The following is a 20,792-nucleotide window of genomic DNA, read 5'->3' as shown; positions in this document are numbered from 1 at the left end:
ACCCGTTTTCTTTGCCGCTTATCCTCACGAGGGTCGTGGGGAGTGCTGGAACTTATCCCAGCTTTCAAGGGGCAGGAGGCGGGGTACACCCTGAACCGGTTGCCAGCCAATCGCTTGGCACATAGAGCCAAACAGCTGCACTCGCAATCACACCTAGGGGCAATTTAAAGTGCCCAATTAATATTGCATGCTTTTGGGATGTGGGAGGAAACCGGAGTGCCCGGAGTAAATCCACGCAGGCACGGGAAGAACATGAAAACACCACACATGTGGAGCCGGAATTGAACCCGGGTCCTCAGAACTGTGAGGCCAACGCTTTACCAGCTGATCCACTGTGCTGCCCCCAAATAGAACAGTCTATAGAAAATGAATGAATGAACATTCAGGAAGGCATTTCATGATCGTCGAGTGACTCTGAATCAAAGGTTGCGTGGCACAAGCAATCATTTTATTTGAAAAAGAGTGACTTGCTATGTACAATATGTAGAAAAAAAAAAATAAGCAAACACAACGAAATTCATCATCCTGTCTTTCAACTTTTCATCCCATGCAGTCCTCAGAGGGTCACTGTTTAGTTTCCAAAACAGGAATGAATACAAACACGCAGAAAAATCACTGTTCCATCATCAGTGTGAGCAGATGACAAACCTAAACCAGTAGGCTTCATTCAGTACATACACATCACAGTACTTGAGGATGTTTTACCATTGACCTTGTGTGAATGAAGGTCGCCCCCTGTCGGGCTCTGAGGGGAAAGGGCCCCTCTTTTTGCATGACCGATAAAGCAGTACCCTCAAACCTGTTTCGCACCCCAAAAGACAAACACTCATATAAAGATGCATGGATCAGACTGAGAACGAGTTCACTTTAAATCGATACCTGACACATACATTCGACTCTATTATAGAATGCCTATACATCATTTGTATTTGATTTGGAGGTAGACAACAAGGTGACAGCAGAGGCGGCAACCCCCCCAGCCCCAAATATTAAGAAGAATAATTCAAATGGGTGGCGCCCTTTGACTGAAACGATTGCATAGCTCTGAGAGTCATCTGCGGCCCTCTCAGGCTCCTCCAAAGATGACATCCAACAGAAGCAGTCTAACAAGTGTATAAATAAGTAGGAACCCATACAGCATGCCCTAATGGAGTCAATTATTGAATACTGCTATACTGCAGTTTGGTACACTTATGGTGCTAGTGTTAGGGATGGGCATGATAATTGATTATTCTGTCAATTGAAGCGTCGTCTATTCAGTCTCAACTAATTTGCCGTTTTAAACGGGATACACACATGCTGATAATCCCGGCGAATCCGAGCATTTCTTTGCCGCCTTCTGATCGTAATCTGCCAAGCAGCAGAGGCCACACTGTCAGATGTAATTAAAAGATACTCCGAGCAAATTATCATGTGGTGCGGGGTATGTTAAATGTGTATCCCAAGTCAGTCACCACACACACACAAAAGAAATGTATGAGTTTCACAACTGCAGTGTAGATACCAGATCAGCTAACAGTTAGCCTAGCTTTTTCTATATTTTCTTCGTATTTTGCAGTAGCTCAGATGCCCTGTGGCACCATGCTGCCTCTTGCAACTCAATTACAGTGTGTGTGGTGTGCTGTTTGTCATCACCAGTTCACTACAAAAGAAAAGAGAAATAAGCACACGCTTGATGATTTCCCTCCCCCCCTGCTTACTTTTGGAGCTTCTCACATTTAAAAAAAGTGAGTTCAGATTTTAAAAATGTTTGCGTGTAACCTGCTTGATGGGCAACATGTTGTGTGGGGAGTTGAGGAACACCCCAAACTACGTCATGCATGTAAGTAGGAGCTCAGAATATTTACAGGATTTATTTGATTCACTCTATATCGAGATTGAGGAGATTTAGTCAAATACTTATCTCTATCTGGTAGCTACTACAGTATTGTTATCATGAACCGGTTATGCTGTGAGCATACATAAACACCTCTGAAAAGAATAAAGGGAACACATAATCATCACAGTGTAACTCCCAAACCCGTTGTACTTCCTGGATACGTCTCCAATTAGGAAGTAAAAATTAAGTTTTGTCCTGTGTCAGATAGATTTGCATTTTCCTCACGCAACCCCTCTGAGGGGGTATATCATGACATACCAAGAGACAGGCTGCAACATCAGGGGAGGCAAAATATGATTCTAAAATTTAGATTTCCATGAATCATTGATCTTTTTGATCTTAACAGGTTAATTTTTTTTAATTAAAAAAATATTCACCTGGTATTAATATTTCCTTCATCAAGATCTTGGATTTGTGATTTGACTGTTCCCTTGATTGGTTCTGAAGAGTCTGTGATCCCAATTTGTGGTTTATACCTGTTCTTACTTTCAATTGAGCTCGAATGATCACACACTGGGTACCTCCAAAATTATTACACAGTACACTTTTAACCATTAATCACTCCTTTCTGTTGATTATTTGCATAATTGAGCCAAAATGGAGCGCCCCGCTGAAGGCGGTGTTGCGTTTCCATTCCAAACAAGAGATTATCTGCAGGCAATTGTGTTGCATTCATACACATCACTTTGCGTGGGGGCTCCCCTTGCATGCCGTGCGGCCGCTATCCACGTTGCCCCCCTTATCGTTCCCTTATCGGGCGGCCCTATTTGCTCTCCTTTTCATCAAACGGGACACCATCTCACCTTTGGGGTGGGTGGGGAGTGGCTACATTGTGGACCTAGTGGGTTGGTGGAGTGCTTCCCGCTTTGGTGGGGGTGGCACGGAGTTTGGGGCAGTACGTGGGGGAAGGAGGTTTGCTGGTGGGTGCATTGTGCCCCTGTCCCTCCTCCTGCTGGCCAGTTTTCAGGGTGCCTCAGTGGGCTGGATCAACTTGGATCCCTCGGTATGGGAGATGTCCTGGCTACCAGACTACTTTCAGGTGGACTCCTGAACCTGACCCTGTCTCTTAATTGGGTGGGGTGCTCAGCCCTCACGGTTCAAGCGCAACAACTACAGGACACTTCTGATGGTTATTGCGCATGCGAAACTTTGTCAATTCACTTGCTTGTCCAGAGAAACACCTCTGAGTCTTATTTTCTGGGTGTGGGGCCACTCGCTCATTGCGACAAATAACTTGTATCCATGTGAATTTCTTGGGTATCCCCTCACTTCCACTCTGGTCCTTCAAATGTTTATGGTTTACAGACACTCCCACAACACACAGAGTAACAGGTCCATGACCAGTGTCCTGCATGCTTCCCCTCCTGTCCCTGTCCTGCCCTTCCCTGAGAGGGTGTAGCACTACTGACCCATACAACACTCAATTCCAATGTGTCTTTGTACTAGTTGTATAATGCTTTACTTTCCTCATCTTGTTTACTAGGTAATGCTTTGTCCTTTTTTGTCTTTTTCCTATATTATTTACTGTTTCACCCCCCTTTAAAAACTTTGTTCTGTTAGACTGAATGACTGTAATGCTCAATAAATATCAATCAGGATACAAAGAAACCACAGTGGCAGCTTAAAAGCACAGTAAAACTGTTCCAGCACAAAAGGGATACAGACCTTCCTTTGTGGTTGACCCAACAGCTGAACTGGACAAAGAAAAAAAACACACACGCACATTGAAACAGAGGTGCAATCAGTCTTGCAATGCATAAAACAATTCAAATAATAAATTTAATTTGTCCAAATGATCCTTTTTAAAAATTATTATCAGGATTTACGCTGTGAATGAAACATAGATGGGGCTTTTAAAGTAACCTTGCCTCACTTAATACTGCTTTTAGCAATATGTAGTGCACAGCATGTTCGCTGTACCCCGGTTGTTTTGAACAACTCTCAAAGCTTACACTTCTATTTCTTCATTTGGGAATCTTGTATTAAATAATGAGTGGTTGATCCATATTTGATGGGACTGCTCCTTCCTTAATGAGTTTTTTATGGCTCCTTACAGCTTGTCACAAGGTCTACAAAACCAACCGTCCTGAATGGATGGAGATCCTTAAAAAAATAAATAGGAAATAAAGGAATGCTCACATGATTTACACACAGGCATACACAGAAAGACGTACATTATGACCTAATTAAGATGTTAGCAGTCATTTCTACTATAGTGTGAGACAGCGGGGAAGCATCTGTGTATGTGTATCAAAGCCAAAGTCTGCACATTGACCCTCGGGGGACACCATAATCATCGTCTTGTCTCCTCTCGTGGACATTTTAGGGATAAGTGAGGATGTCCACAATGTCGCTTTGCAGTGTGTCTGCAGTGAGTTCACGTTGTGTCGCAAGTGACATCCCGCTGTACTTTTAGCTGCCTCTTCAATCACAGTGGCCCACCCGCACTACTCCGTGTCCCCCCTTTATGGCCATGCAAGACAAGACCACTTTGGAGTGGTAAATGCAGATGCAGGGTGTCTTTTTTTTTTTTTTTTGCGACTATTGTTGCTATAGCTCGCTGTGGCGCACCGGAGGCTCGAGCTTGTGTGAGAGGGCGGTGAGGACCTTGTCGAACTTCTCATAGCGCTCCAGCTGGCTCCCCTCGGAGCCGCGGCACCCCCACAGCAAACGCATCTGGAACTCCGTCTGGAAGATCTCGCGGATGTTGGCTTGCACCTCGAACCCTGGATAGGAAGGTGAAGAAGAGGGAGGGGAGTTAGGATGGATTTACAATAGAAATCCAAGTTACCAAAATACCACAAAATATTTTCTAAGAAACCACTGCCCTCGACAAAGAGGTTAAAGAAAATTACGCATTTGTAGGTTGGCATTAAAAATGTGAGTCGATTCTCAATTTAACCAGGAAATGTTAAGTAAAAAACAAACAAACAAACAAACAAAAAAACAGCCTGTGCAATCTGCAGCCTCGCTTTGACCTATTGTCTGGGGCTTCAGGAGCTTTGACAAAACTATTTTGATTCTGAAATACTCCAGATGATGGAGGTCGCATAGTTGGGTTGTTTTTGTATAGTAATGATGGTTTGTATAATTGCGATATGTGTGCAAATAGCTTTGAAGATTAATGCTACCAGCACAATACGTATAATGAGATTTAATCACCCTGATTAACCAATGTTAACAGGTTTAATGGCCAAATGATCAATACAGTGAGCGATCAATTCCTCATCATAGCAACAAGTAAATGCTGTGACAGCATAGAAAGGCACAACAGGGTGTGAGTCCAAACATGGTCCAAAACAGCTGTTAGTATGTGTCCATCCATACCCTGCAATTTGCTTTCCACATTGCTCCTGTAGATTCTACCATGATGCGCGACAGTTCGAGCCGCCTCTAGGTGGTGCATGACCACATCGACACCCACATCCGCGCTCTCCCATGGCTCCAGCACCTCTCCAAGGGCCAGGCCTCGCTCCAGCAAAGACAGGACAGGGATGATGTGTGGGAAGGTGGTGCTGGACACAATGCTGGACTCTGGAAGCGAAGCAAAAAAAAAAAAAATTAAAAAAAATAAAAAATAAAACGTACACATAAAAAAACAGTGAGCCTTTTGCATTTTAGGCAATGCCCCACCAAATCCAGAAGGTGGGGCTCTGGGCCGGTATTAGTTCAAATGTATTAGTTTATTGATTCATGTGTAAATGTAAGCATGTCATACATAATCCTTTTATCATTTTGTTTGGACTGCCTCTCCCCCTGTCCTTTGCCTGTTGTGTAAATTTAACTTGATGAGGATGTCTAGCGTCTTAATGCTAGCGTGGGCGTATAGTCTATGCTACATCCATCTTTTTGTTCCATGTAAAAAAGATACAAAACATTCTCAAGTACACTGATTTCAAAGGTACATGTAACCGTGAGTAGTAGGTGGGGTACCTCTACAGCCAAGTGAAGAATCATGGAATTTAATCTACCCTGAGAAAGCAATGGGAGAAAAATGGATTTGAACTCAGGACCTGAGAACTCTGAGGGAGATGTGCCAGCCAGTTGACCACCATACTGCTGGTGCTTTTTTTCTTTTTTTTAATCCGGTTAGAGTAGATTTGTTGAGTGCATTTTTGGAAACGCTTGCTTTTAAACAATTCCACGAAAAGTCAAATTTAATGAATCAATGACGTCACTCATTTTTCTTTCAGTAACCAGCAAACCCCCAACATTTTTTGGGCCACGGACCGGTTTTACGTAAGGACAGACTGACATAAAAATTAAAACAAAGACCAATAAAGATACATTTTACCATTATGATGAATGTAGTTGTTAAGATTAGCAGGAGCCCAACAGTACATGTCTCATGTTTTGTTTCATGGCATAGCGTGTTGTAAGACAGGAAGATCATAGCCAGGCTTGAAAAAAAACAAGCTTTTCTCAGTTTCACTGTTTCCATTTCACTTGTGTTTTTACTGTATTTGAAATACTTGCATATTTTGCAAGTTTTAATGGTCACATTTTTGGTAAAATGTTTCCACATGTTTGTAGCACAGTACAGGTGTATGCCATACAAATTGTTTATGTATTCACATGCGTATAATGTTACAGTGGGTTACAATTAATGGACTGTATATGAAATATTTTTGGGAAAACTCTGCCTGGGTTTTGATGAACACTTTAGCCTAGTACACTCCGGTTTTCCATGTTGGTCATTTCACTAGTACTTGGAAACCAGCATTTGTTAAGGTGGTACTTTGAGTAATAAGTTTGAGAACCACGTACCTTTTCCATCGTTCAAATTCTTCAAGAAAGGTTTGAGCTTTTTCTCATACAGGATGGCACCTTCAGTATGTCTCTGGCGTAATGTCACCCATGTCTGCTCAAGGCGGGAAATCTAAGGCAAACATAACATACACGTTAGAGAAAAGTACAACAATACAAAATGAAATTTCGTGTGTTGCAAACACCTCCATCTTACCTGTGGCAGCTCCAAAGCTCTCATCACAGCAGCGAAGCCAAACATGTTACCCAGGTTGCTCTTCAGCTCGGCCGCCAACTGGATGGTCTTATGGAGCAGGGCTGCCCGCTCCTCAGTGCTTCCCGTGCAGCCGAGCAGATCCACGGCCATCATGATAGACATGGTGTAGAACCTGTGTTGAGAACAGGCGCCGTTAAATACCGCACAACAAAAAGCTAAGTGCTCGAGAGGGCGGGGAGCAGAAGAAAGTGATTTAAAGGGTGTTGGAATGTCATCCCAGAAATTTCCAGCAGCTCATTGTGAATAATTTGAATTCTGACACTAATGACTTTCCTCAAGCATTTTTACATAATGTTAAAGTTCAGGGAGAGATTTTTACATAAATTGCATGTTCAGTTCTTATCAAGCCATCTGTTTGAGAAAAAAACATATATTTTGCGCAAAAAGTAAGCAAATGTGTGTTGGGGATGTTATTTAATGACCTGACGGCCAATAAAGTTTTTTTAAATAAATTTTGTTGGTAAAAAAAAAAATGTCAGCGGTGTGGGACTTGTTTTGCTGTTTCTGAGACAGACAACACATAGGCCATTTGCAATATGCGCAAAACTAAAGTACTTCAAGGGGGAATGTCATCTAAATGCTTCAACACAATAAATTTGATCAGTCACCTGAAGACCGTACAGAAGGAGGAGCATGCCGTGTACAAGGAACGCAGTACGGAAAAGAAACCGCTAACAATCTAACAGACGCTGACACAAACAACACTTGACAACCAGCGTCCATATCGCTGGGACAGTATTAACAGCAATTGTTAATGTAAAGTAATTGCATTATAATATTGTTTCAGTTTGCCCTGTGATTGGCTGGCAACCAATTTAGAGTGTATATAATAATAAGCGGCTCAGAAAATGGATGGGTATATTATTTAATATTAGTAATTTGCATGCATTATTTCTTGTCTCAATTAATGTTGGTTTGACTTGTCCTTTCATCATTGTTCCTTTCGTACTGTGTTGCATGTTTTTGTTTTCACATTAAGGACAAAAGTCTTGTTTTGCCTGTTCTAAATATACAGAATGCTGGATGCTTCTCTGTTAGCAAGCTATAGACCTATCACAAAACTCCATTTTGTAGCCAAGACTCAACTCAGCAATTTCTTGGATTTAACTGGACAGCTGCAATTCATTCAGAACACTCCAGCTCGGGTTCTGACCATGAAAAAGAGGTCAGAGCGTATAACTCCAATTCTGAAGTCTCTCCATTGGCTTCCAGTCAGCTTTAGAAAAGACGTTAACATTCTGCTACTTGTCTATAAATCACTAAATGGTTTAGGTACTGAATATATGAAAGAAATCCAAATGGAATATAACCCTTGTACGCCTCTAAGATTGACAGACTCTGTTCAAATAGTGGGGCACAGAGTCCAAAGTAAACAGGGCGAATAGCACTTAGCTATTATGCTGCACACAAATGGAAAAAGTTGCCAACAGTAGTGAGATCAACCCCAAGTGTGTGGACGTTTTTAAATCCAGGTTAAAAACTCTTATTTTTTCGCATGCTTTTTTGAGTATTTCTATTTTTAAAAGAAATTTCTTCTCCTGTGTGTTGTTTTAATTGTATTATTTTCTCAGTTTAAATGTTTATTCTGTTATTTTTTTATTCTGCATTATATAATGCTTTTAATCATGTAAAGCACATTGCGTTACATTGTGTATGAAATCTGCTACATAAATAATTTTGCTCTGCTTTGCTTGGTTTTGTTTTAATTCCTCAGTTAAAAAAAAAAAAAAAACACAAGCGTCAACAGTAGAAAAATGAAATGCCCATATTTTGAAGGGGATAGCCCGTCAGCAACACCTTGAAAAAAAAAGAACAACTCATGAAGTAGTTCATTTCTGGACTGCTGAGTAGTTCATTTTGGAACAATGAAATGAACTTTGAAGGAGTTTACAAAGAAAATGAACTTTCCCAACATGTTGATGTGAATGTTTGATTCATTCCCAAGAAATGAAGTTCAGATGCAGTGAAATAAAAGAGAGTGCACCTCTCCAGTAGGTCAAGTCTCAGCTGGTGTCCGTGAGGTAGTGTGAGTAACTCCAAGCCTGAGGACACTCCCATCATCCTTTGCATCTCTGAGTTGACACCCAGTATTCTTGCAATCTGTCCATAAGGGAAAAAAAATAGCACGAATGATTTCATTTATACATTCTTATCTTTTCTATGCTGCTTATTCTAGGTAGGGTGAATGGGAAATTAAGTTCATATGTATTATCTGTGTGTGTGTGTGTGTGTGTGTGTGTGTGTCATGTACCGTGCAGTCCACCAAGGTGATGTGTTTAGCCGTCGTCCTCGCATCCACTTCAGCCAGCAGCTCTTTCACTCTCTTCAGCACGGACATCTCCAGAGGTTTATTGTCAGCGGGCATGATGCAAGACTCATATCTGCACAGGAAACATGACATAAAAAAAAAAAAAACTAGTGAAGAACAATAAACCAGGACATACATTTACATAATTAAAATTAATTTTAAAAAAGACAATGAAAGAAATATTTGCATTTTATGCAAATTAAATAGTATTATTTTATTATTAAATACTGTTTTTATGTATATATAAAAATAATAATGTTTTATTTCATGATCTAAAATAAATATTTTATTCATTATTCAAATGTATTTTTCAAATTAAATATTAATATTTGACATTACGTTTTTCATGTCAAATGATTGCACAGTAGAAAAGTACTTGAAAAAATAAAAACCAAGATTTATTGGATTTGCTCAAATATTGGTTCTACCTCTAATAATGCCATGCATCAATTAGGATTGGTAAAGATAAGAATATTTCAGTCTTGAAAGATTTTTGTTAAATGTGTGACAGATGCCACACATGAAAAGAATAAATAAGGCATTTAACAGTTTTGATTTTATTATGTGATATACTGATATTTAGGACTAATAACCTGCCTCAAATAGAGCACGTCTAATATTTAGAACAGAAGCATTTTTGGATTCAAGGTGAAACATCTTCAACAACCAAGAACAGTCAAATTGCCTCGATTCAACTTTTGTCACCCTCAAATATGTATAAAACAACAACAACAACAAAAACAGGGTTGTAACCTTAATTATGTGAGTTCATATACACTATTGTTTGCATAGAAACAATAAACAGTTAACATCTGCATTCAGTTGTCCCCTATTGCTAACAGAAACAATAACACCAAAAAAGTCTCAGTTGAATTAATTTGAAGATTAGATATTATAAAGAAGTTCCATTCACAATATTAAAGATGACCTTCCTTTATGTTCCAGATGGTGCCTTTACCGACGATTTTTGTAGACTCTGACTTGTTGTTACACCACAATGTTGTTTGGATGTCTGCGATTTTATTGCTACTGCTCAATCTGTTTTAGATCTTGTACAGTATATGCAAATACAGGATAAGTACCAATTGCTCTGTCCATTGCAATTACTCAGTTGAGTGATGTGCGCGTGAAGTAAAGGGAGAAATGGTGAAAAACTTTGTGAGTTTGTCTCATACCTGGATGGCCGGAACAAGGAAGCGGTCTCCACCTGCGGAGCGCTGCACATTCCATCTCCTTCCTCCCTTGCACCCTCGTTCTTCCCCTCCTCCACCCGTAACCGCTCCACGTAGCTCTTGGTGGGAGGTTTAGGGGGTCCAGAAGGGCAAGGTCTGAGGTCGCAGTAGCTGCCCGCTGTTTCGGAGGAGTGCGACTGGACAGCGGGATGATGGGCCGGGGAAGAGTGGGCCGAGTGAGAGACGTGGGCAGGGTGTTCTGGGGGATTGTTGCTGGAAGAGGGGCTGAGCTGAGGGTCACTGGAACGCCGTGTGACAGGGGAAGGTGGCACCACAGCCAGGACTCGCCCACCTGAGTGGGCTCTCTGTCTGGTGACTAGAGAAAAGAGAAGACACTTTACTGCAATTCAATCGGAAATGACGTATTCTAGAATTTTTTGAGTCCAGGGGAGAGATTTTCCAAGGACCCCTTCGTAATCCTAATGACAATTCAAAATATCCATCCATTTTCTGAGCCGCTTATCCTCACGGGCGTCGTGAGAATGCTAGAGCCAAACTGTCATTGGGCAGGAGGCAGGGTACACCCTGAACTGGTTGCCAGACAATAGCAGGCCAATCGCAGGGCAAAGGAGATAGACAACAGTCGCACTCACAATCACGTCTCAGGGCAATTTAGAGTCTCCAATAAATGCATATTTTTGGGATGTGGGAGGAAACCGAAGTGCCTGGAGAAAACGCAAACAGGCACGGGGAGAACATGCAAACTCCTCACAAACTCCTGGGTCCAAAAAATTGTGAGGCTAACACTCCATAGTTGCGCTCCCCCTAACTAGTACAATTTATCCCACAATGTACTCGAGTAAATGTTGAAGAATAAAAATAGCTTGTTAATATTCACCACCACTTTACGGGCCACACTGTAGGTTGCTCCTGTTTTCTAAAACGATGAGCGGTGGGCTTACTTGCACAATAGGCAGGAGACATCGGCGTCTCACCGACCGGCGACAAGGGGCAGCGGTACTCCTGAATCTGGTCCATGCTCATCGCACAGTTCCTCATTGCGTCTTTGTGGTGGTGGATAGTGGAAGGGCTGCAAAAAGAATTGTAAATGTTTAAAATCAATTTATATGTTGTAGAGAGGGCCACGGGCATTGTCGCATGATAAGAAGTGGCATGGATATGGGTGCTCATTGAGGAGAGAAAATGCATTTTTAGATGATGTGACCAGTTTTATACTTGCGTGTGCTCTGTTGTTACTGTGCATATGTCATGTTAGTTGGAGGAATGATGATAAAACAACCCAATAGTTGTACAAAATCTGAAATTACCTGAGAAGGAGCCCATTCCATTTTTGTGGCTGATTTGAAAAAACATCAGCCTTTACCCTTTGAAATAGTCCAATCCGCTTATTAGAACACTTGAAATCACAAACAGGCTTACGAAGAAATAAAAGAAAATGATCCAAAAATTAACATTTTAACATTTTCTTTAATATTCTTTATGAAATAAACAATCACCTTTTAAAAAAAAATTAAAAAGTAAATTAAACAAAAAGGCTTGTAATGTGCTCACCAAAACATTGGGAGTCATTTTCTTTTTTTCTTTATTAGTGTTCTAATGAATGGATCATATTATATTAAAGGGTAAAAGTTGACATTTTTAGAGGTTAATTCATGATTCTAAATCGCAAAGTTCAAACATATGCACGAGGTTGCTATCTTTGAACGTGCACAATGTGGTGCTGATCCAAATTAGGATGGTTTGCCTTGGTGGAGGTCTTTCGTGATTGGTTACTGCCATTGGCGGCAATTTAAAGCGGCAACATTAACACGAATGCATTGTTTCTGTGACGTCTCCAACGTGAGTGGTCCATCTGAAATTGACTTTACACACTTCTGAGGGGGGAGGTGCTGATGAGGTGAGGGGACTGCAGGGAGGTGGTAGATGCACTAGTTCTACACACTTGTGTCTCACACACTGATATGATACACACACCACCTCCATTTGGGCACAGGTTGTAGATGTGGTTCCGGTGGTGCCACTGGTGTCTCAACTGGAGTGGGGCTGTCTGAGTCACTGGTGGAGTGTGTAACAAGAAGCAATAAAATGACATCATGTACAAGAATTTCAGCAAGAGACTTTCAAATGAAATGCAGTAAGTACTGTGTAATTGTGGATGACTTTTTGTGCTGCGGGACCATGTATTGTTATCGTTGTTACCTTAAAAATGTCATAAAATGACGACCTCCACTAGTAAAAATGTTTAAAAAAGTGAGTAAAGCTCAAAAATCTTTTAGTGTTCCTACGTGAATGGACGAAGTCCTGCCACGAATAGAGAAAATCTGAGTAACCGAACCCCCTCAAAAAATGTTTAGAAATACCTAATAAAAGATGCCACATGATTACAACAAAGAACTACTTTACTATGAGACAGAGATGGGCTGTCTATATATACCTGTGCCCCACTAGATGGCACCAAAGCATTATTTTATATTAGACAAGGCTTTGGCCTGAAAACAAAAAAAGCAAATATGTTCCAAAATAAAATCCACAAATGGGGGAATTTTCGAGAATCAATTTGAGAATATGCTCAGTGTTATACAACTAAATACTAGTATAGTGAGTCACAGGAAAAAAAACATTTCATTCTTTCAGTCCATACAATAAATGTTTGAATATGTAAGGGATACACACATTATTATGACATTTGATACATATTTTTCAGTAATTTAGTTTGTATGCAATTTCATACTGGTCTTATTTTGAACACATTCATACTGTTGCATGAATTAGAATACAGTTATTTATCACAGTAGTTCAATTCAAAAAGTGAAACCCATACAGTATTTATATTCAAGCCATTGTCTACCTAACATCTTTATCAGTTTCCTGACCTCCTGCTAATGCAAGACATTTTTGTATAAATATCTCATAGCTCACCACCAAACAACAACATTAAAAAAATGTATATATCCTGATCTAACGATTGGTGACCTTGTTACAATTTAACTGCATATGTTTTAATTTAGTGTCAAATATGGGACTGTTAATTTGAACTCAAAACTGATATATATAAATAAGATATATAAGAAATATAAGAAATTAGAACATTTTAGGGTGAATGGTTTTACACAGGATTAATGTACCTTCTTCTAACTATTGGAAGAGCATTTAAAGGGTTCTACCTATCACGACCGTCACTGGTATGGATGGATGAACAAAGATACTTTACTTTTTGCAGTATACTGTTGAAGTAATTAATACCATAAGTATGATGCGGCCCATGAAATAAGAGATCTTAATTCCGATGGCTATTACATTTGAGTTTCACGTTTTGAATTGAACTTATGAACCCACTATATTCAAATTTACGGAAATGCGCCCATATGAAGAAGAACACTCCTGATCCTTGTCTGAACTCACCTGTGAGGCATCATCTTCTCCGTCGTGAGCCCGTCCATCATGGTGACACTCCGCCTCTTGATGTGTGCTCCCCTCTGATTGGACGGCGAGTAGGCGCAGCCGTGTTTACCACCGGACAGGGCGAAGGTGGCCTCCAGGTAGCGCAGCGGGAGGGTCCGGCTCACCGGACAGTAGATGTGGACGCCGCTGGACTGCGAGATGGCTTTGCTCTGACTCGCGTAGTAGCGCACTAGCTCCTGGACCGAGTCGAAACTGTCTGACTCCAGCACATACTGCACCTAATGTTGACCATATGGTACAAACGTGAATTTACACCTTCACTGATTCCATGGTCAATTTCATAATTATTCTTATATATTATTTCCTGAGAATTTGCGTGTGTGTTCAGCTGTTTGATCAAGCAGAATGGAGAATCTGCATCCCCTTCATGACGGAACAGTTTAACTTAGTCACAGAGTCAAGTTTATAAGCTTCTTCTGTGATTTTTTTAGCATTTTAATTGAAGATTATTGAGGATCAAAGTCGATCAGTTGAATAGAACACAATTTCTAGAGGCAGGAGAAAAGACAAAGACAAAGCGCTAACTAAACAAAATTAGAAAATTAAATCATTACATATCTATAACAAAGAAACATTAAATATAGAGATAAGATAAGAATTCCTAGTTTAATTGAGATTGGTGTTTATATAGCCATCATCATAATGTTGACCATGGTGAAACCGAACAATTGATCAACTGTTTGTCGCCCTTTGCAGGCTTCAAACAGGATGTTCTTACAGGGAAGTGGCCAGGGTTTAAAATATGATCAGCAGATTGCAAAAGTAACAGTGAGACTAGAAGAGTCACAGAAAGGCAAAAAGCAAACACCTTTTGGAAATATTTCTATCCAGTTCCATGTTAGAAACCAGGAAGATGTGAACAAAATATGAAACACCGAACAGTTGGACATGCATTCAAAAGTTTAGAAAAGGTTAGATTAAATTCAAAAAATTTGTAAAGGTCATAGTGCATTTTAGGTTCATTCTGAAATTTAAACTGAAAGCCAAGCATTCCTGACTTACAGTAATATAAATACTGAATGGTTTTTGCAACATTTTTGTTGTTTGGTAGCGTCCTGTGAGTTTTCTCATTTAAAATACGTGCCTTGGCTCGATAAAGTTTGGGAGACACCGCTCTAACTTTTTTCAATATGGATCATGTCTTGTAACTGAGAAAATTAAAAGATGATACTTTTAAGTAGAGTGTGTGTGTGTGCGCTCACCTTGGTGTCGCTGGATTTGACCAGGACTTTGCTGATCTTGAAGTGCAACACCTCGTTGTCCCACCGACAGGTCAGCACGTAGTCACTCACGTTGATCAGAGAGTCACGTACCAGGAAGTCTCCGTGATGCTGCACAAGGGTCTCTGACACCTACTCACACACACACACACACACACACACACACACACACACACACACACACACCACACACACACACACACACACACACACACACACACACACACAAGACACATGGATGAGACACTGAAGGAAATGCTTATTTCAATTATTTTTGAGTAGCTTGATGCAAAAAATGAAAAACATGCTGGAAATAATCCTTTCAAAGCTTGTTTGATATCAGGTGAAACAAAGCAAATACCTGATGAACAAAAAAATAAATAAATAAGAGGCACTATTGGGCTTACATAGATTGTCAGCATAGTTGTGTTTTTAAATCATTTTTTTTCTCACAGTGAAGTAATGGGAATCTAGTCCATCAGGATTAATTACAGTACCTTAGGACATTTTTCTGCTGCATGACAATGACAAAAAGCTGCCAAAATGCATCTGCTGTGTTGTTCAAACTGGCAGAGACAAATAAGATGCCAGCAGCAGTTGCTGAGTGAGAAAAGCTTTTTTGAGAAGACATGTATTGTGTTCAGCATTGTTGTGGGGGAAAAAAAAATCACTTTGTTTTGAATGTAACAGAATACGATCAATCTAGAAAAGAAATCTGTCACAGTGGAGGAAACCACCTCAGGCCTGATAGCAAACAAAAACAATGGTGTTCTTCATATTTAAAAATCTTTTTGAAAAAGGAAAAAACGGGAGAAAAAAGTGACATTATCAAGCAGAATCATATTCTACTGAGCATTATTAATACAGTATGAAGGTGTCCGCACAGATGTTTAACTGTAAATGTATTCATATACGTAAGCACACAATATCGCCAGCAGGAGGCAGTCAAAACATAGCTCATTTCTTTCTTATCGCGATGCTGCACTGCACATATAAAAAAACGAGGCTATCAAATTGTGGTAGATGGAATGAGAATGTTTCATGTTTTCAAGCAAATATGGTGGCAGTTGACTAATAGTATGTCTGCCTCACAGTTCTGAGGTTCTGGGTTCAAATTTTGACTCAGTTTGTTGTGTTCAGTTCTGTGGAGTTTGTACAATTTTATTTTCCTTGTGTGGGTTTTCTCCGGGTATTTCGGTTTCCTCACACATTTAAAAATGAGAGTTGTGCAAATTTGAGCTCAGGGGTCACATTTATTTTTAAATCTGTACAAACTGCCCAGGCCATTTGTTGAGTTGAAAACATCCATCCATCCATCCAACCATCCATTTTTGTAGCCACTTATCCTCACGAGGGTTGCGGGAGTGCTGGAGCCTATCCCAGCTGTCAATTTATTTCAGCACTCATACATTATATCAATTAATTTAAAAATTGGGAATATACATTTTCAGACAGCAAATTTCCTCCTAATTTCTCCATTAAAAATCATATTAATTGTTTATTGATTGTTTTTTTTTTTTTTTTTACATACACCACGTATTAAAAAAAAAACATTTTCATTCATTGTGAGTCATGCATCTCTCTGAGTTTCATTTTTTAAATTTAACTACTTAAAGCTTTGGACACTCCATCCATCCATTTTCTTTTGCCCCTTATCCTCACGAAGGTCGCGGAGAGTGCTGGAGCCTATCCCAGCTGTCAACGGGCAGGAGGCGGGGTACACCCTAAACTGGTTGCCAGTCAATCGCAGGGCACATAGAGACAAAGAACCACACTCACAATCACACCTAGGGGCAATTTAGAGTGTCCAATTAATGTTGGATGTTTTGGGGATGTGGGAGGAAACCAGAGTGCGGGGAGAAAACCCACGCAGGCATGGGGAGAACATGCAAACTCCACAGAGGCGGGTCCGGGATTGAACCCAGGACCTTAGAATTTTGATGCCAACTCTTTACCAGCTGAGCCACCGTGTCGGGCTTTGGACACTATTGTAATTCATTGAGATGTACCTGAATGTGCCCCCATGGGTCATATTTTCCCCAACAATGCACTAAATTATCCAAAGGTGAGCATATGAATGGATGTTTGTCCATGTGTTCCCTTTGGGCAAAATCCAGACTACACCCTGAACTGGTCGCTCGTCAGTCGCAAAGGACATGTCGACACCATCACTAAACAGGAATCGTTCCCATAACGGCTGCACCATAGTCAGGGGAGTGTACCATAACACCATCAGTGACCAATCGCGACCCATTTGAGCATAAGCGCTTTAGAAAATGGACGGATGGATGAATGGAAGTGCAGTTATGGAGGACTAAATCGAAGTAATGTAATGTAAGTGGCATATCAGAAAGCCACTCTACAGTGGATATGTGTGTGTTACACAGTAGACAGAGTGCTTAGGATTGCCACAAAGTTTATATTGGGACAGCCCTATGAATAATGCATAATATGCAAAATGGAAAAAAGCCACAGACGGTTTAATTGAATGTGTGACTGTGTATGAGGCAGACATCAGCGAGACCTTCAATGTGTGGGTGCAGCTCCGTTTATATACGTGGGTGTTGGTCTGCGTGTGTGTGATTTTGGCCAGCTGTGAAATTCAATCGCATACGTGAGCAGCGAACACAGTTGTCTGCTTGGCACAGCGTCCCTCTTTGTGAACACTAAAATCAATCCCGCAGAGGAGGATGATGGCAATCATTAATCGGAGTCATCCACTGTTTGCGCTGCTAAAAAGCCGCTCAAGTAATCGCTTAAATAGCACGGCCACTTTGATCTTGTTTAATTACCACTGCCAAGGTAGTTCTCAACAGCATGGGTTTAATTATACATACAACAAAAAAAAAAGATTAGGATACTTGGAGTGATGTCATCCAAAATCAGGGGTGACTTTAGAATCAGAGGTTTGGAACTATAGAAAATAGACAAATGAAAGCCGTGGTTTAGCTAAACTTGCCTCTCTGGGTATGTGTCCATGGTACCAGCCATGGCTCCGGATGTCAGCAGGACTCAGCTTCAGCTCCTCCTCCAACTCCTTACGCAGCTTCTCGGGAGGAGACTCCAGCAAGTATTTCTCTTTGGAGAACTGAAGGATATAAATAGGAGAGGAAAAAAAAATTAGACAATTTAATACAATTGCTATTGTGAGTTTCAGGTGGACCCACCCAAGCGATCATGATTTTTTTGTTGGACATGTTTTTTCATGCTGCATGTCCTTGCTGAGTCGCAACAAACCCATCTCGGAACTGGGCTTGGGAACGATGGTGGCGGAGTATCGGGGCAGTGGCACGAAAGGCACTAGCCTGTACAAGTACACTCCTTGTGCATAATTATAACAAAACATATCCATCCATCCATTTTCTTTGCCGCTTATCCTCACAAGGGTCACGGGGAGTGCTGGAGCCTTTCCCAGCTGTTACCAGGCAGGAGGTGGGGTACACCCTAAACTGGTTGCCAGCCAATCGCAGGGCACATACAGACACGGTCACACCTTGGGGCAATTTAGAGTGTCCAATTAATGTTGCATTTTTTTTGGGATGTGGGAGGAAACCCAAGTTCCCGGAGAAAACCCACGCAGGCACGGCGAGAACATGCAAACTCCACACAGGCGAGCCCGGGATTGAACCCGGGACCTCAGAACTGTGAGACCAAGGCTTTACCAGCTGATCCACCGTGCCACCTAACAAAACATAAAATAAAATAAATCAAATGAAGCCTCTATAACAAACATTAACTTTTTTGTTTTTACTCATAGCATAAGTAAAGCACTTTCATCCAAATCATTGGACAGTATGGAAAATGTAGATTTGTATTAAATCAAAAAATCTGAGGTTATTCATAAATAACGAAAACATTCTTTAAAGCCATTATAAGAAATTCCTCATTTTATTGTAAAATAAAAACAGTATACTGTATGCATACTGCTATCTGAGCGATGTTTTAGCCCAAAAATTAATAGACATTAATGTCCTTTACAGACAATAACCCATACAAAAACCCCTTATAAATATGCAAATACACTACAGACGTAAACAATACAGTCAAGCTTTTATACACACAAACGGGCACCCAGCAATCCAATTGACCCTGACCTGATTACTAAGGAGGAGGAACTCATCATAAGTATGCTTTTATTGTTCTGATGTACTGCAGAGTCCTTCGGTAGCTTTTCATTCACTCAACACACGCGCGCACAATCACACTAGACACAAACAAGAGGATCATGTTTCAGATTTCAGAAGCTTTCACTCGCTGAAAATAAGCGACTCTGGGGAAATCTGCGGTTGTAATACATGAAAATAAATTCCAGCAAACATTTCCATGCTTATTTACCTTCAAAGACTCTTGAGCTACGAAAGCGATCACGATAACGAAATTAGCCAAGCTGCTTTTGAGACATTTTACACTCAGTTACAGTCCAGAATAATAATATGTGCAAAATTTGCACGACATAAAACATTGAGCATTTTTTTTAAAGTTAGAGTTTAAGCATTCGTATTATCTATATTTTTAATTTTGTTTTGTGTGTGTGTTTTTGTCACAGATGGTACTGAAGGAGAATGACCCGATGAAGAAGAATGTCGAGCTGAAAATGGATGCAGCAAAGCAAAGACAAAAAGAAAAAAAAAATCTACAAGTTCATTTTCTATGAGTTGATGCAAGTTAATATTGGGGAAATAATTGGTTTGTTATCGGGATGAATAGGACAAATTGCAGAAGGTGAAAGAAGCTAAACCCATGTTGAATAATCTCATTGCTAGTGTTTGTGAAAAAGACTTTTCTTCTAAAACCACATCGCCAAGGCTTATCCATATGGGAAAAACAGCTGTTTGTTTTGACTTCTTCTTCTTCTTTTCCTTTCGGCTTGTCCCGTTAGGGGTCGCCACAGCGTATCATCTTTTGCCATCTTAGCCTATCTCCTGCATCTTCCTCTCTAACCCCAACTGCCCTCATGTCTTCCCTCACCACATCCATAAACCTTCTCTTTGGTCTTCCTCTCGCTCTCTTGCCTGGGAGCTCCATCCTCAGCACCCTACCACCAATATACTCACTCTCTCGCCTCTGAACATGTCCAAACCATCGAAGTCTGCTCTCTCAAACCTTGTCAGCAAAACATCCAACTTTGGCTGTCCCTCTAATGAGTTCATTTCTAATCCTATCCAACCTGTTTTGACTGTATTTTTCTTTTGCTGATATCTGCTATCCATCATCCTCACTAGGTATTTGACTGTATGTTTGTGTGTGTGCGCGTGTTTGTGATGATGATATGAGGCGACTACGAGAGTCGGGCGATCAATGGTTTCTTCCCCAGGTCAGTTCAAAATGAAATTATTAACTTCCTCGTGTCTTGGCCCCCTTCATACCCTTCTTCTGTGCTCCCGTCCACTCCTTGGGGGCAAATGGAGGACTATCACCTCGGAGGCTCACTCTTCCCAGATTAGATTTGAGGTGTGTGTGCGGAGGCCAATAAGAGAGCGGTGGGGTCAAGTGTGTTCTTATTGCTCCTGCTCGTGTCGGTGGAAACCCAGAGGAGGCCTGCCGTCAAATTGATCCTCAACAATAGACCTGTTTTATTTGTGTCTATATATGAATGATTATGGGGTTAAATTGAAAATTGAGTGAAGCGCTACACTCTTGGATTCATCTGGGAAACCGACAAATTGACAGACAATGGAAAAAGTGTACATGAAAAAGGGAGAAAATG

At 40.7% G+C, this 20,792-nt stretch overlaps 1 protein-coding gene across 3 annotated transcripts in view; it reads right to left on the bottom strand.

Moving 5' to 3' along the window:
• Window positions 1–436: 436 nt before the first annotated feature.
• The window catches only part of sh2d3ca (SH2 domain containing 3Ca), a 58,552-nt gene continuing 38,196 nt past the window's right edge, over window positions 437–20,792 (bottom strand). For 2 of the 3 annotated variants that reach the window (XM_061801922.1, XM_061801923.1), the window contains 11 exons: window positions 18,045–18,173; window positions 15,068–15,217; window positions 13,806–14,083; window positions 11,345–11,472; window positions 10,386–10,758; window positions 9,154–9,283; window positions 8,887–9,002; window positions 6,843–7,014; window positions 6,647–6,758; window positions 5,207–5,413; window positions 437–4,605 (listed from right to left, as the gene is read on the bottom strand). In XM_061801922.1, coding sequence (XP_061657906.1) covers window positions 4,430–4,605; window positions 5,207–5,413; window positions 6,647–6,758; window positions 6,843–7,014; window positions 8,887–9,002; window positions 9,154–9,283; window positions 10,386–10,758; window positions 11,345–11,472; window positions 13,806–14,083; window positions 15,068–15,217; window positions 18,045–18,173 — 1,971 coding nt within the window. In that variant the 3' untranslated portion in view covers window positions 437–4,429. Of the gene's footprint in view, window positions 4,606–5,206; window positions 5,414–6,646; window positions 6,759–6,842; window positions 7,015–8,886; window positions 9,003–9,153; window positions 9,284–10,385; window positions 10,759–11,344; window positions 11,473–13,805; window positions 14,084–15,067; window positions 15,218–18,044; window positions 18,174–18,252; window positions 18,286–20,792 lie in introns of those variants that run through there. The other variant, XM_061801924.1, reaches the window with a different exon arrangement.

The sequence above is a fragment of the Syngnathoides biaculeatus genome, chromosome 17 (genome assembly GCF_019802595.1).
Source record: "Syngnathoides biaculeatus isolate LvHL_M chromosome 17, ASM1980259v1, whole genome shotgun sequence".
Classification (NCBI taxonomy): domain Eukaryota; kingdom Metazoa; phylum Chordata; class Actinopteri; order Syngnathiformes; family Syngnathidae; genus Syngnathoides; species Syngnathoides biaculeatus.
This window is presented reverse-complemented; position numbering and strand designations above follow the sequence as displayed.